Source organism: Vipera berus, assembly GCF_964194415.1.
Source record: "Vipera berus genome assembly, chromosome: 2".
NCBI classification, from domain to species: Eukaryota; Metazoa; Chordata; class Lepidosauria; order Squamata; family Viperidae; genus Vipera; species Vipera berus.
The window spans coordinates 245,059,938-245,073,824 of record NC_138203.1 but is presented as its reverse complement, the minus strand read 5'-3'; the positions used below and the strand labels follow the sequence as shown (position 1 = coordinate 245,073,824).

Genomic DNA, 13,887 nt, shown 5'->3' with positions numbered 1-13,887 from the left:
ACCCTATCTGCTTAAGGAGAAATGACAAATACTGTTCAGAAAGGCAGTTCTCAAGAATTCTCAGAAAGTATTATTATTATTATTACTTTATAGGTAGTACAACACGATCCTTGCCGTGGTGGTGCAGGCTATTGGAATAGCCTTTTTCGGTTTAAACATCTTGCTACTGGACATTATTTAGCAGCTGAGGTATGTATCACAGGAAATCTCTTATGAAACTTTTTCCCTAACAACCTGATTTCTTATGTTCAAGTTACAGATACATTTACCAGGTAACCATCAAGAGTTGCAAACAATTAGAAAGCTGATGTGTTATTTGGAAAGATCAAATACCAGTCAATACCACGGGCATTTATTTGGAAGAAATTGTGAAAATGTGCTAAAATCTATGCCAATTACTTTTTGTTACTACTGCTTGGATACACCTTCTATTAATAGAAACCAGTACTGAAAAAAATGGCCACATCTTTCCACTTAATGAATGAATTGAGATATTTACATATCACCTATAACTTTGCTGTTTTTGAAATGATCTTACATGTCTCGTAGATTTTTTCCTTTCAATCTTTTGGAGTGTTTGCTTTGATTTTTATGAGTGAATTACGTAGCATGGAGCTTTCTAAGTGTGTAATATTCATACAACAAATATATTTTACAACAGTACTTAGATTTTGAGAAGGGGAAGTCCACTTGGCTCCCCCCCCTTCTTTCTTCTCTTCTGCTTGTGATTCTCTTCTGTCAGATTAAATCCTAACTATGTGGAAGCTAACCAGGAATATCAGTCTTCAGTAAGTGTAGGGAAGAGAACCCTCAATTAAAAAGTGTTCACCAATGTTCAAATTGCTGGGATAACAGGAAGGGAGGCTGTTAATGGAATCTACGTGCTCCATCTCCTGTCTCTGAATTTTGGTCTAATTATGGCCTTCGTGTGCCCTTTCAGTTTCCAATGTAATGATGTAACAGGGACAAGTCTCTACTGACTGTCCAGCAATTTGAACATTGCTCCTGATAGGACAGGGGTGTCAAACTCAATTTCATTGAGGGCCGCATCAGCATTGCAGTTGCCCTCAGGGGGCCGGGTGGGTGTGGCCTGGGTGGGCGTGGCTAGAGCTTGTGTTTGATATGTCTGTGGTAGGATCTTTACTGGTAAGCAAGGGAACAAATCAAGGCTGCAAATGATATAGAGCAGTGATGGCAAACCTTTTAGAGACCGAGTGCCCAAACTGCACTTATGTACCATCAGGTGCCGGTTGGGTGTGGCCAGTTGGGTGTGCGTGGCTGCGGTGGTAATGGCAGACTGGGTGGGCCTAAAAGGTTCAATCAATTTCAACATTGCGAGATCTTTTTTCCCCGCGAGAAGTTGAAATTCATTGATTGATTGAACCTTTTTTTTTGCACACGGTGGTGGAGGCCTAAGTGAAAAGGTTTTATAAAACCCATCTGAAGGCCTAGGACTGAGGCGATGGCACGCGTGCCCACAGAGAGGGCTCTGCGTGCCACCTGTGGCACGTGTGCCATAGGTTCGCCACCACGGATATAAAGCAAAGATTCTTCATGGTATTACAATGCTAAGTATTGTAATTAATGGATATTGAAATCTAGGCTATAATAATTTTAGATACTTAGGCAAGCAAATTTAAGTTTATTCTGGTCACTTTAAATTATATCAACCTCTGAGCAATCTTGTATTTTTTTTAAGTAGGATTGATTATCCGTGGGGCACAAGCACTTGAAAAATGAATACTATACAAATTTGCACTGTGTAGTGTGTATATGAAAGAGCTACTGTATTTCAGATAATAATGTCCAGTTGGAACATTGGGATGTTGAGAAGAAAGAAGGAATTGCAATTTTAATTCAGGAGGTTTATCTGGAATTTTATGGAAACTATTTGTGGTTTCTCTTTGTTTATGTACAACAAATCTCAGATTCTTTGATATCAGGAAATGTCAAGGCTTACAGAAAACACTGGTGGAAAGTAAGAAAGGCAAAGAAGAGATTGTTGGTTTTATTTGTTTTTTTAGTTAGTTTTCCTTCACTCTACAATCCCATGAAAACTGCCCTAGAGAGGAACAGTATTGCATTAGAGCACCATAAGGAGGGTGGGAATTGATGAATATTTCTTTTCCCCTCATTCCACCAGCAGAATGGGGCTTTGTTCATGGGAAATGTGATTGGCATCCCTAGGAAAGTGAATAGAATGCCACTGGTTATTGTCATTTAACCTATTTGGTAAATCCAGAAAAGATTGAACAGGTGACCAGTGTAGATGAACAAACACAGTCTTCATTAGCTGTTTCTTGAGAGAAGAAGCTAAAATGGTCATATCTAGAAAAGAAATAACAGCGTAACAGAGTTGGAAGGGACCTTGGAGGTCTTCTAGTCCAACCCCCTGCTCAGGCAGGAAACCCATGTATTATTTTAATATGGTTATAGTGACAGAACATAGCCAAATCTAACTAATTGCATAAAAGATTACACTATGGGTACTTGGATGGATGAGCACCAGGAAACCTATAGGCTGTTGATTATAATCTAAATTGAACAAACACCTATAAAATAGTAATGGCAAAGTACATCTGCATTTTTCCCAAGAAAAGTATTCTTGGTTAGTTACCAGGAATCAGGTTTGATGGTAAAGGAGATCTTTCATGTGGAAAAATACTTCAGTACCCTTATAATGAAAAATCAATGACTCTTGGACAACAAATCAAATCAACAAATGGTTATTTATGGCACAAAACCTATCACGGAGAAGTATCTTCTATCAAACTGCCATTTTTCATTACTTGCTTTCCTCTACCAGAAGGCAAAATTAAAGTAAGATAAATGTAAAGGCATCCTTCAAACTGAACAATCCTTGTTAGACACATCCGAGCAGTTATCTTGACAATAGTATAAATACGGTTTGCCATTTCCATCATATTTTTCAACTTTCCATATGGAGCGTCCAAGTGCATAAATAACTATAAGTGCACATATGTATTTCTAATATTTTTGGCTACTTAAACTCATGGCTGTAAAGGAACAGCAATATTTTTTTTTCCAAAGAACACGTTCTGCTTTTTTGTAAAGGAGACTGTTTTTCCCCCTCCACTTCAGTCATTCAGCCTCTTTAGGTGCCTTTCATTTGAATCATATATCTTTTACCAAGCTCTGCGTTTGGCAGGAATGCTGGGAAAAATGCAGCATAGCTGATACATGCACCTTTTGGTAAAGTGCTTCCAGTTTTGACATATCTAATACATTCATTATGTTTTGTACTAATTGTATTAAATTGCATGAAAATTCATGTGGTTGGTTGAAGCTAACATTTTTCTCAGGCAATTCCTTAATGAAAAATGAAGAGGTTCAGGAATAGCCTCTTGTGACATATGGAGGACACACTCCATATTATCTTACGACATACGAAGGATCTACTTGTACTTACAGTAACTCATTTTGTGTATGTGCTACCATAGAACGTTCTTCAGACATCATCGCAGAAGTGAAAAACTTATTTTTAATGTATTATTGCTGTGCTGTAATCCAGCTTTCTAACCATTGTTGTTTCAGGATGCAATTTTGATATTTTCCTTTGTTTCTTATTCTCCCCCAAATCTGCGATTTCTAATAAAAATATGATTCTGTGGTTTTACTGTATAATTTGCATCCATAATAATAGTACCCCATAAATACCAGTAAAATTAATATAGCTATTAATGTTTGATCATTATTTAAAAGTTTTAGAAGTCTTTAAATTGAAGTCTAGATCATGGGATAATTTCTTAATTGCTATAAACGCATGTATTAAGCTATGGTTTGTTGTGCATGTTATAAACAAGCCAGAATGAGTTTTGTAGACTTACAAGCATTTTGTAGACTTTTTATCAGATCTTGATTTTCTTTAACTTTTTAGCACTTTTTGCTTTGGAATCATAAAGATTGATGAATGATTTTAAGGGTCATTAAGGAACAGAAAATGAAGCCAGGAGTAAACTTGGTAATTATAAACTACATTAGCGTGTTACCATATCATACTAAACTAAATTGCAGTCTGTAAGTGAACACTAGCATAATTTATTTTACTATTCTAAAACAAGCCATGCTTTATTCACTGATGGCATTTATCTCATGAAGCCAAAATAGAAACAAAATCTATTATGCTTTAGCACAATATGTGAATGTAGTCAAGGTTTTACAGATAACTGAGCATGATGGTAGCTTTTGTACTAGATTGATTAAATCATGAGAGTTAGTGATATGTAGCGTTATATGGTTTCTAGGCCTACACTTGAAATGGAAGCTTGAATTCCAAGACTGTTTCTGCATAGTTGTATCTCAAAAATCGTCTTTGCAATTTTGTCTGATTTGAAATTCTCTCCACAGCTGGATCCTGACCAAGATGCAGACAGAAGAGGACTCCATAATACTTCAGAGAAGATGGCATATTCTTTAGTCTCTGTGCCTGAAGGAAATGACATTTCTTCCATTTTTGAGCTTGATCCCACCACACTGCGAGGAGGAGACAGCTTAGTCCCAAGGTATGATGATAAGAATAATCAAGACATGTGCGTGTTTGTAACTGAGATGAGTTCAATTTACCTAGGCAGATCATCACAAAGAACAGCATTTTAGTAGAAATAAATTGATTAAATTTGAACTAAAGGTTCGCTTTATATGATTATTTTTTAAAAAATTGTAAACCACCCTGTTCACCCGGAATTGTGATTGGGTCCAAAGCAATTCAATGCAAACTTCCTCTGTTCCCAGATATTCCTAAGGGACTTTTTCTCTACCAGAAATATATGTAGATTTTGGTCACAAAAGTACATTAAGACAGGGGTCCCCAACCCCTGTCCTTGGACTGGCACCAGTCCAGAGCATGCCGGAAACTGGGCCGTACAAACAAGCCCCATTTGCAGGATGCAGGCAGCACACAAAACCATGCCCCCTCTGGTCCATGAAAAAAACTCCACTGAACAGGTCCCTAGTGCCCAAAAGGTTGGGCACCTCTGCATTAAGAGTTGTGAATCTAGTCTGAGTTCTTAGTAAATAAGCAAGTGACATCTGGGTCAGAAGCCTGAACATTTTTTTTTTAAAAAATAGGGATGCTAAACTAGCTTCATTTCAAACTGTTTCAAGTGCAACATTTCATTGACATGAAATGGAATAGTCTGAATAGTTTCTAACTGCTAATGTTTGAAACAGCTCTTTCTAAGCTCAAGGTACTTCATGTCATGCTTGAATCAGCAGTTTTGTACTTAAACGTTTTATGAAATTTTGTGTTCAGAGCAGGCAGATATGAAACTGGGTATGAACTGGGCATTTGAATGGGCCCTTAAAAAATGGAGTGATGCTTAAAAAAACAGAAGTAAGATGTTCCAGAAGCAAATTTAAATCTAAACTTTTATCAGTGATTTCAGATTTAAATAGATGCTGGCAGTATTGTCTGGGATAGATATTCCAGCTAAAAAAATAATTTTTATTTACTCTTCAAAGAAGCATTTTAATGCAAAGTGCCCGGTTGAATTCAGCTTCATTCAGCACCATGCCATAAACTTCTATTGTTTAAAAAGTTCATTTTATTTCTTTTGTTTTGCATGAACATCTTGAGAAATTACTACACATTCCTGTGCATCAGGAATCTTTTTAATGTAAATGTATCTGGTCCTTTCAGGAACTCTTATGTCAGACTTAGACATCTATGTACAAATACCTGGGTTCACAGCACAAATATCCCGATTGATAAAGAAGAAGAAAAACCTGTGATGCTTAAAGTAAGTCCTTCAAGAAACTCACTTCAGATTATCACAAATTTGACCTACCAATAAAGGAAGAACATTTGTAGCTCAGGGTTGAAATTAAAGGCCCTTGATGCTTTCTGAGCTTGGTTGTTTTCTTGAAGATGATTCATCACCCAAACTAGGTAATATCATCAGAGCCAGTCCTGATTATGTTATCCAGTTTGGGTAATGAAACATCTGCAAGAAAACAGCAAAGCTCAGAAAGCTCCAAGGACCCCTCCAATTTGACCTAGTAGCCTTATTTATAAAGTAGCAATAATGTTTAATTGAGAACCAGTTTAGGGTAGTGTTAGGCATCAGGTTAGAAACCAGGAGAACATGAGTTCTAGTCCTGATTGAGGCACTGAGCCAGTTTGGGCCAATCACTTTCTCTGAGCCCTGGGAAGAAGAAAGCAGTGGCAAAGCACTTTGAAAACTTTTGCCTGGAGAAGTACATGAGCTTGCCTATGTAGATATTGCCACATGTGAAGTCTGACTGAAAACCTGAAAAACTTTATGAATTGCGTGTTTATAACTCACTCAGTGGGTTAGGACGCTGAGCTTGTCGATCAGAAGGTCGGCAGTTTGGCAGGTCGAATCCCGAGTGCCGCATAACAGAGTGAGCGCCTGTTACTCATCCCAGCTTCTGCCAACCTAGCAGTTCAAAAGCACGTAAAATGCAAGTAGAAAAATAGGGACCACTACAGTGGGAAGGTAACAGCGTTCCGTGCGCCTTTGGCGTCTAGTCATGCCGGCCACATGACCACGGAGATGTCCTCGGACAAGCGCTGGCTCTTCGGCTTTGAAATGGAGATGAGCACTGGCCCCTAGAGTTGGAAACGACTAGCACGCATGTGCGGGGGAACCTTTACCTAACTCACTGTAGGTTCAGTGTAGATACAACTTACAGCTAAGCGCAGTACAGTAAGTCAGTTAAATAAAGCACTACTGTTCAGCCTTGGTCATTACTGGGACAAGAGAATAACTTGGTATAAGTGCATATCTTTGCAGGAAGATATGGATCATGGCACTTGCTCCCAATGACTTTTGCATCCCATAAATGATGCAAGCTGGTTTACTAATTTATTTCTAAGATTTGTAGGACTGCTCCACTAAAACTGTAACTCTGGACAGTATATTGACAAAACAAACAATACAATATAAGCTCAGGGCTTATCCACAGGAACTAGTCAACTTATGACAGCTCATTATTTGTGCAAATTATTCAAATTGCTAATAAAGAATTTGGGAGGCTAAGATGATCATTTCGAACTCATTCATGTTCTCATCAGTTAGTCATACCCTTTATCTGAGATTCGAACCCGGGCTGATTGTATATCAGGGAGTGTTTTAACCTCCTGAGCCCCAAACCTCCCCAGGTCTCCGTTCCTCCTGCCGACGTTTGGGGAGGTTTGGGCGCCTCCCCAAACCTCCCCAGGTCTCCGTTCCTCCGCGCAGACCTGCCGACGTTTGGGGAGGTTTGGGCGCCTCCCCAAACCTCCCCAAACGTCGGCAGGTCTCCGTTCCTCCTGCCGACGTTTGGGGAGGTTTGGGCACCTCCCCAAACCTCCCCAGGTCTCCGTTCCTCCACGCAGACCTGCCGACGTTTGGGGAGGTTTGGGCGCCTCCCCAAACGTCGGCAGGTCTGCGCGACGTTTGGGGAGGTTTGGGGAGGCGCCCAAACCTCCCCAAACGTCGGCAGGAGGAACGGAGACCTGCCGACGTTTGGGGAGGTTTGGGGAGGTGCCCAAACCTCCCCAAACGTCGGCAGGAGGAACGTTGGCCGGTCTGCGCGGAGGAACGGAGACCTGCCGACGTTTGTGGAGGTTTGGGGAGGCGCCCAAACCTCCCCAAACGTCGGCAGGTCTGCGCGGAGACCTGCCGACGTTTGTGGAGGTTTGGGGAGGCGCCCAAACCTCCCCAAATGTCGGCAGGAGGAACGGAGACCTGCAGAGACCGCTGCGGAAAGAAGCAGGCAGGCAGGGCGCGGAGGAACGGAGACCTGCCGACGTTTGTGGAGGTTTGGGGAGGCGCCCAAACCTCCCCAAACGTCGGCAGGTCTGTGCGGAGGAACGGAGACCTGGGGAGGTTTGGGGAGGTGCCCAAACCTCCCCAAACGTCGGCAGGAGGAACGGAGACCTGCCGACGTTTGGGGAGGTTTGGGGAGGCGCCCAAACCTCCCCAAACGTCGGCAGGTCTGCGCGGAGGAACGGAGACCTGGGGAGGTTTGGGGAGGCACCCAAACATCCCCAAACGTCGGCAGGAGGAACGGAGACCTGCCGACGTTTGGGGAGGTTTGGGGAGGCGCCCAAACCTCCCCAAACGTCGGCAGGTCTCCGTTCCTCCGCGCCCTGCCTGCCTGCTTCTTTCTGCTGCGGAAAGAAGCAGGCAGGCAGGGCGCGGAGGAACGGAGACCTGCCGACGTTTGGGGAGGTTTGGGGAGGTGCGCGCGCACCTCCCCAAACCTCCCCAAACTTCGGCAGGTCTCGGACGGCAGTGGCTTGGGAGAGGTGCGCGCGATCCCGGAAGCACCAAAGCCTCGGCCGCGCACAAGTCCTCGGTAAGTTTTTTTGTTGACTGGAGTATAAGCCGAAGTGGAATTTTTCAGCCCAAAAAGTGGGCTGAAAAATTCGGCTTATACTCAAGTATATACGGTATATATATATATATATATATATATATATATATATATATATATATATATATATATATATATATATATATATATATATATATATATATGTAGTAATAAACAATACAGTACATAAATATAAATTGCTGATAAATCATATAATAAAAGAACCACGAGGGGACTCCCACTCCTCTGGCCTCAATGCCTGAGAAAAGAGCCAGGTCTTAAAGGCCTTCCTAAAGGTAAGAAGAGTTGGGGGTCTCTCACATATCATAATCATAATAGTAAAGTTGGAAGGGACCTTGGAGGTCATCTAGTCCAGCCCCTTGCTCAGGCAGGAAACCCTATACCATTTGTCCAGTCTTTTCTTAAAAACTTCCAGTGTTGTAGCATTCACAGCTTCTGGAGGCAGGTTGTTCCACTGGTTAATTGTTCTAACTGTCAGGGGGAGATCATTCCAGGGAACAGGTTCAGCTACAAGAAAGGCACACTTCCTGGGTCCCATAAGATGACAAAATTTAAAAGAAAGAATCTGGAGCATGCTCTCCCCATGGAAGCATGTCCATGAGAGAATATGATCCCTCAAGTAGCCAGTCTTAAGCCATGAAAGGCTTTAAAGGTAATAACTAGCATCCTGAATTGCATGTGAAAGCCTATTGGGAGTCAGTGCATTACATGGGCATAACGAGATGTGCACATAATTATCTGTGTTGCTGCATAAATTGAAGCTTCTGAATATTTTACAAGGTAGCTCCATGTAGAGCTTGTGGTAATAGTCCAATTGGGAGATTAAAGGTAAAGGTAAAGGTTCCCCCGCACATGTGTGCTAGTCGTTTCCGACTCTAGGGGCCGGTGCTCATCTCTGTTTCAAAGCCGAAGAGCCAGTGCTTGTCCAAGGACGTCTCCGTGGTCATGTGGCTGGCATGACTAGACGCCAAAGGCATACGGAACGCTGTTACCTTCCCACTGTAGTGGTCCCTATTTTTCTACTTGCATTTTTACGTGCTTTCGAACTGCTAGGTTGGCAGAAGCTGGGACGAGTAACAGGTGCTCACTCTGTTCTGCGGCACTTGGGATTCGACCCGCCAAACTGCCGACCTTCTGATCGACAAGCTCAGCCATTTGTATCAATCCTGTACTGATTATATAGACCCTGTGCTGATTGCTAGCTTTTTGGATTGATGTACTTGGCAAACTTCCCCCCTATTGTAATAGCCTTAAACCTTATGATTATTTTTATATATTTTTTGTAGAATTAGGTTTTCTGCTAATGACAAAGAGGGGAACTATTTTTTTCTATAAAACTGGCATTCATGAATGTATTTGATGCATACAACTTTCCTAAATAAATAATTGAAATTCTTAAGATATGAGTTTCATGCTTCTCTTATAAAAAAAAGAAATTGAATTGTGCACTGCAGTGTTTCCTATTAAAATTTTAAGCAACATTTCTCTAATGCATTCCTTATCACCATTTCATTTGTTCTTGATTATTAAAACTGTATTTTTGTAAAAAAAAAAAAGATTGGCACCTCTCCTGTAAAAGAAGACAAAGAAGCTTTTGCCGTGGTACCAGTTTCTCCTGCCGAAGTTCGAGATTTAGACTTTGCAAATGATGCAAGCAAAGTATTGGGCTCCATTGCTGGCAAGTTGGAGAAAGGAACAGTAACTCAGAATGAAAGGAGGTAAGAGATTCATAATCTGCTTTAAACAGAATTACCATTCAAGAAATACAGCTTTTATATCCATTTTTGCAGCATCGATATCAAGCCTGCAATAGCCCCAGAAATATTTGCGGAGCTAAAAATGAAATAAAAACAAGCACTTTAACAAGGGCTAAAACTATATCAGATCACTCAATCTTACAGAATTTCCAGGTTTGCATGAGTAATCTTGTGAGAGCATGTGAAGACCACAACCAGACTGAAAACCCTACATTATTTCAGGCAATATAAAATATTGCTAAATTCATCTTGGATTTGGATTTCTTAAATATTTTTAAGAATTTAAGTATTTTTGAGACTGTGTTTGGATTAAATATTCTTAATACAGTATGTACCGGTTTCTTTAACTGAATGGAGTTACAAAATGAATTTATTTTAAAAAATCTCTCTAGATCTGTTACCAAGTTGCTTGAAGATTTGGTGTATTTTGTTACTGGCGGAACAAATTCTGGTCAAGATGTACTTGAAGTCATGTTCTCAAAGCCAAATCGAGAACGGCAAAAACTAATGAGAGAGCAAAATATTCTAAAGCAGGTAAACAACCACTGTAATTACTAAGAGCTTATACACATTTCTGATTGTGATGATAGAAAAGGTAATTTCTTCCTTCCTCAAATAATGCACCAGATTTTCAAGTTATTGCAAGCACCATTTACTGACTGTGGGGATGGACCAATGCTGAGACTGGAGGAACTTGGAGATCAACGCCACGCTCCTTTCAGACATATCTGCCGGCTCTGTTACAGAGTGTTGAGACACTCCCAACAAGACTACAGGAAAAATCAAGTTAGTAAAATTGGAAAGAACTTAAAATATTTAAGCTTACCAGGTGGCAGCACCTAGCTAGCCTTAGCCGATCTAAAAAAATAAACTGACCTGAAATGCTTTTGCATGGACCAAATCACCAGTAGATTGAGAAAGTGAACAAACATACCATGGCAAGCCACTTCTGTGCTGTTGACAAAAATCATAGTCACCAAGTTGAAAGGGACCATTTTTAGGTCACTAAATCCAAGCACCTGCTAAATGTCTAAATATTAATAAATACTTCAACTATTGTTGTCTATGGAGATTCCCAGTCATCCAGGTCATGGTACTCCCAAAGGTACTCTTTCAACAGGCAACTGGACTTTCTTGTTTTTCTCTGAAGACGTTTCACTTCTCATCCAAGAAGCTTCTTCAGCTCTTGACTAGATGGTGGGGAATGTTCTATGCAGAACTCCAAATGAAAACATCCCTCAGACATTGCTTGTCTCCTCTTTAACTCATCTAATGAAAATGAGTCCAGTGCGTTTGTGACACAGAACAGTCTTAATGTTAAGAAGAATAGTTCTCACTAATCACAATATACCTTTCCACTAACTTTACCATGATTTGCATTTGCAATCTGGAATGAGAGAAAACAGGTGGCAATCTTTTTCTGTATGACCTTCTTCCATGTATGAGGAATGCTGTGGTTTCCCCTCTCAGCATCTTTCTCAAGTTTAAATACACCTAACTTTTTCAATCTTTCTTACTCTCAATGCTTTTGTATGTGCCCGTTGTTTCTCTAAACTCCTGGGATTGGATGAAGTACTTCATGGAGATACTAAGTAGAGATACTGCCAAGATTTGGAAATTATAATTCTGCTGTTCCCTGTTTGCAGCTATGTTGTGCTGCTTGCTTATTTTTTGTTTGCGTCCAACTACAGTCACAGGATCTTTTTCACAAGAACTAAGTAATCCTACATCATGCCAGATACATCCTATCCTATACCTGCACCTGATTTTTATTTCTTAACTGAAGAACTTTTCACTTTGGATTGGTTAAATGTGGAATCATCCCCTCATTCTATTTTGCGTGGATCTTCAATTTGCAAGCTTCCGCCCATCTGATATTTGGGCCTTCTATTTAAATGTAAAATAATTGTCAGCTGCTTAATGTGAAGTGGTTAAATTATTATTTAATTTGAATAGTAATTGAGCCAAGAATCAGGACTGAACATCTGGTTCAGTCTTAGAAATATGGCTTTTGATTAAGAACAAGAAATAAGTTTCTTAAATCTATAAAAATAAATGTTATAGCAGAATTAGCATTTATTTTCTTTCTCCCTTCCCCCCTTTTTAATACTTTGCAAGGAATATATAGCCAAGCAGTTTGGCTTCATGCAGAAACAAATTGGCTATGATGTCTTAGCAGAAGACACTATAACAGCCTTGCTCCACAATAATCGTAAACTGTTGGAGAAACACATCACAGCTGCTGAGATTGATACCTTTGTTAGCCTTGTAAGAAAAAACCGAGAACCCAGGTAAGCTATTTAACCAATTCTTCTGTTAAAAAAAAATAGAAGAGGCATAAACACTTTAATTGTGGCTCAGTTAGCAGTTTGGAGTTTATATGTTTGCTATTTTTTTCTGCCTTATTCTGCTGTTGTACTGTGATATCCCTCCTTATTGTCTGACTTCTAATAATCCCCAAGGTGTTAAACAGGTTATCCAAATACCTGTTCTTTGTGCTCAATCCCTATGGTTTCATGTTCTAGGGGAGATCCTTTTTAAAACCCTATTCTACCTTATATTGTTATGAATCAGTATAGTTTGTACTAATAAAAATTTAGTATAGTTTATACTTTTGAGGGCTGAATGCAAGAAAATTTCATTTTAATGTATGCCAATTAGTGTACATTCAAAGTGACACTAAAGTTATTATTCTATTCTATTTATTGAAATGGAATCTGCTGCTATGTGAAAATGGATGCAACTTGGTCTTGTAAGTCTTAGCAATTTTTAAAATTTAAAGATTTTTTTAAAAGGAGATATTAGATGATCAAAACTGGTAGATCAGCTAAAGGGTTTTGTAATTACGAAGCCACAAATATATTTCTACAAATCTTTAGCATGTTGTTTATAATATAGTTGAATGGAGTCTGGAATACTGTGCCCATTTTATAGACTTTGTTTTCTTCTCTGAATAGATTCTTGGACTATCTTTCTGATCTTTGTGTGTCTATGAACAAATCTATTCCGGTCACCCAGGAGCTGATTTGTAAAGCAGTATTAAATCCAGCAAATGCTGACATACTTATTGAGACTAAGTAAGTTTAGATATTTTTAAATAGATTTCTTCATTTTAGAAAGAAGACAATGATAGCAAAGATGGCAAATAAAATTACTACCAATCTGGGAGAAATGCAAAACAAAATGTAGAAGTTATTTATAGCAATAGCATGGATGCTTTCTGGATTCTCCATTCAGAGAAGCCTGGAACTAGACAATATCTGATGAAATAGATTTTTAAAAAATCAATAAGAGCCATTACTGTAAAATGCAGGATATAATTTATTTGTTACTACAGGCAATCCTCAACTTATGATCACATTTGGGACCAGAATTTCCATTGCTAAGCAAGGCAGTTGAACAAATCATGCCCGATATTATAACTTTTTGTTTGCTACGGTTGTTAAGAGAATCACTGCTGTTGTTAAACGAATCATGTGGTTGTTAAGTGAACCTGGCTTTCCCTATTGACTTTGCTTATCAAAAGCTGGTTTGGGAAGGTTTTGAATGGGGATACTGTGACTGCAACCATCACAAATACATCCCGGTTGTCAGGCGCCTGAATTTTGATCACGTGGGTTGCCACAAGGGTTGTAAACAGTGGTGGGATTCAGCCAGTTCCCACCACTTTGGCAGAACCGGTAGCTAATTTTTTGTTGCCCAGGTCCCAAATGGACTTCCAGAAGTGGCATCCACACAGAGAACCAGTTGCTCATGTATTTGAATC

The 13,887-nt window shown here is 39.8% G+C and overlaps 1 protein-coding gene across 1 annotated transcript in view; it reads left to right on the top strand.

Moving 5' to 3' along the window:
- Positions 1-13,887, top strand: part of ITPR1 (inositol 1,4,5-trisphosphate receptor type 1) — a 201,613-nt gene that overhangs the window by 58,775 nt on the left and 128,951 nt on the right. The window contains exons 9-16 of the mRNA XM_081318646.1: positions 94-189; positions 4,369-4,523; positions 5,660-5,759; positions 9,922-10,082; positions 10,514-10,655; positions 10,749-10,907; positions 12,240-12,412; positions 13,079-13,198. Of these exons, the coding sequence (XP_081174772.1) occupies positions 94-189; positions 4,369-4,523; positions 5,660-5,759; positions 9,922-10,082; positions 10,514-10,655; positions 10,749-10,907; positions 12,240-12,412; positions 13,079-13,198 (1,106 nt within the window). The remainder of the gene's footprint in view (positions 1-93; positions 190-4,368; positions 4,524-5,659; positions 5,760-9,921; positions 10,083-10,513; positions 10,656-10,748; positions 10,908-12,239; positions 12,413-13,078; positions 13,199-13,887) is intronic.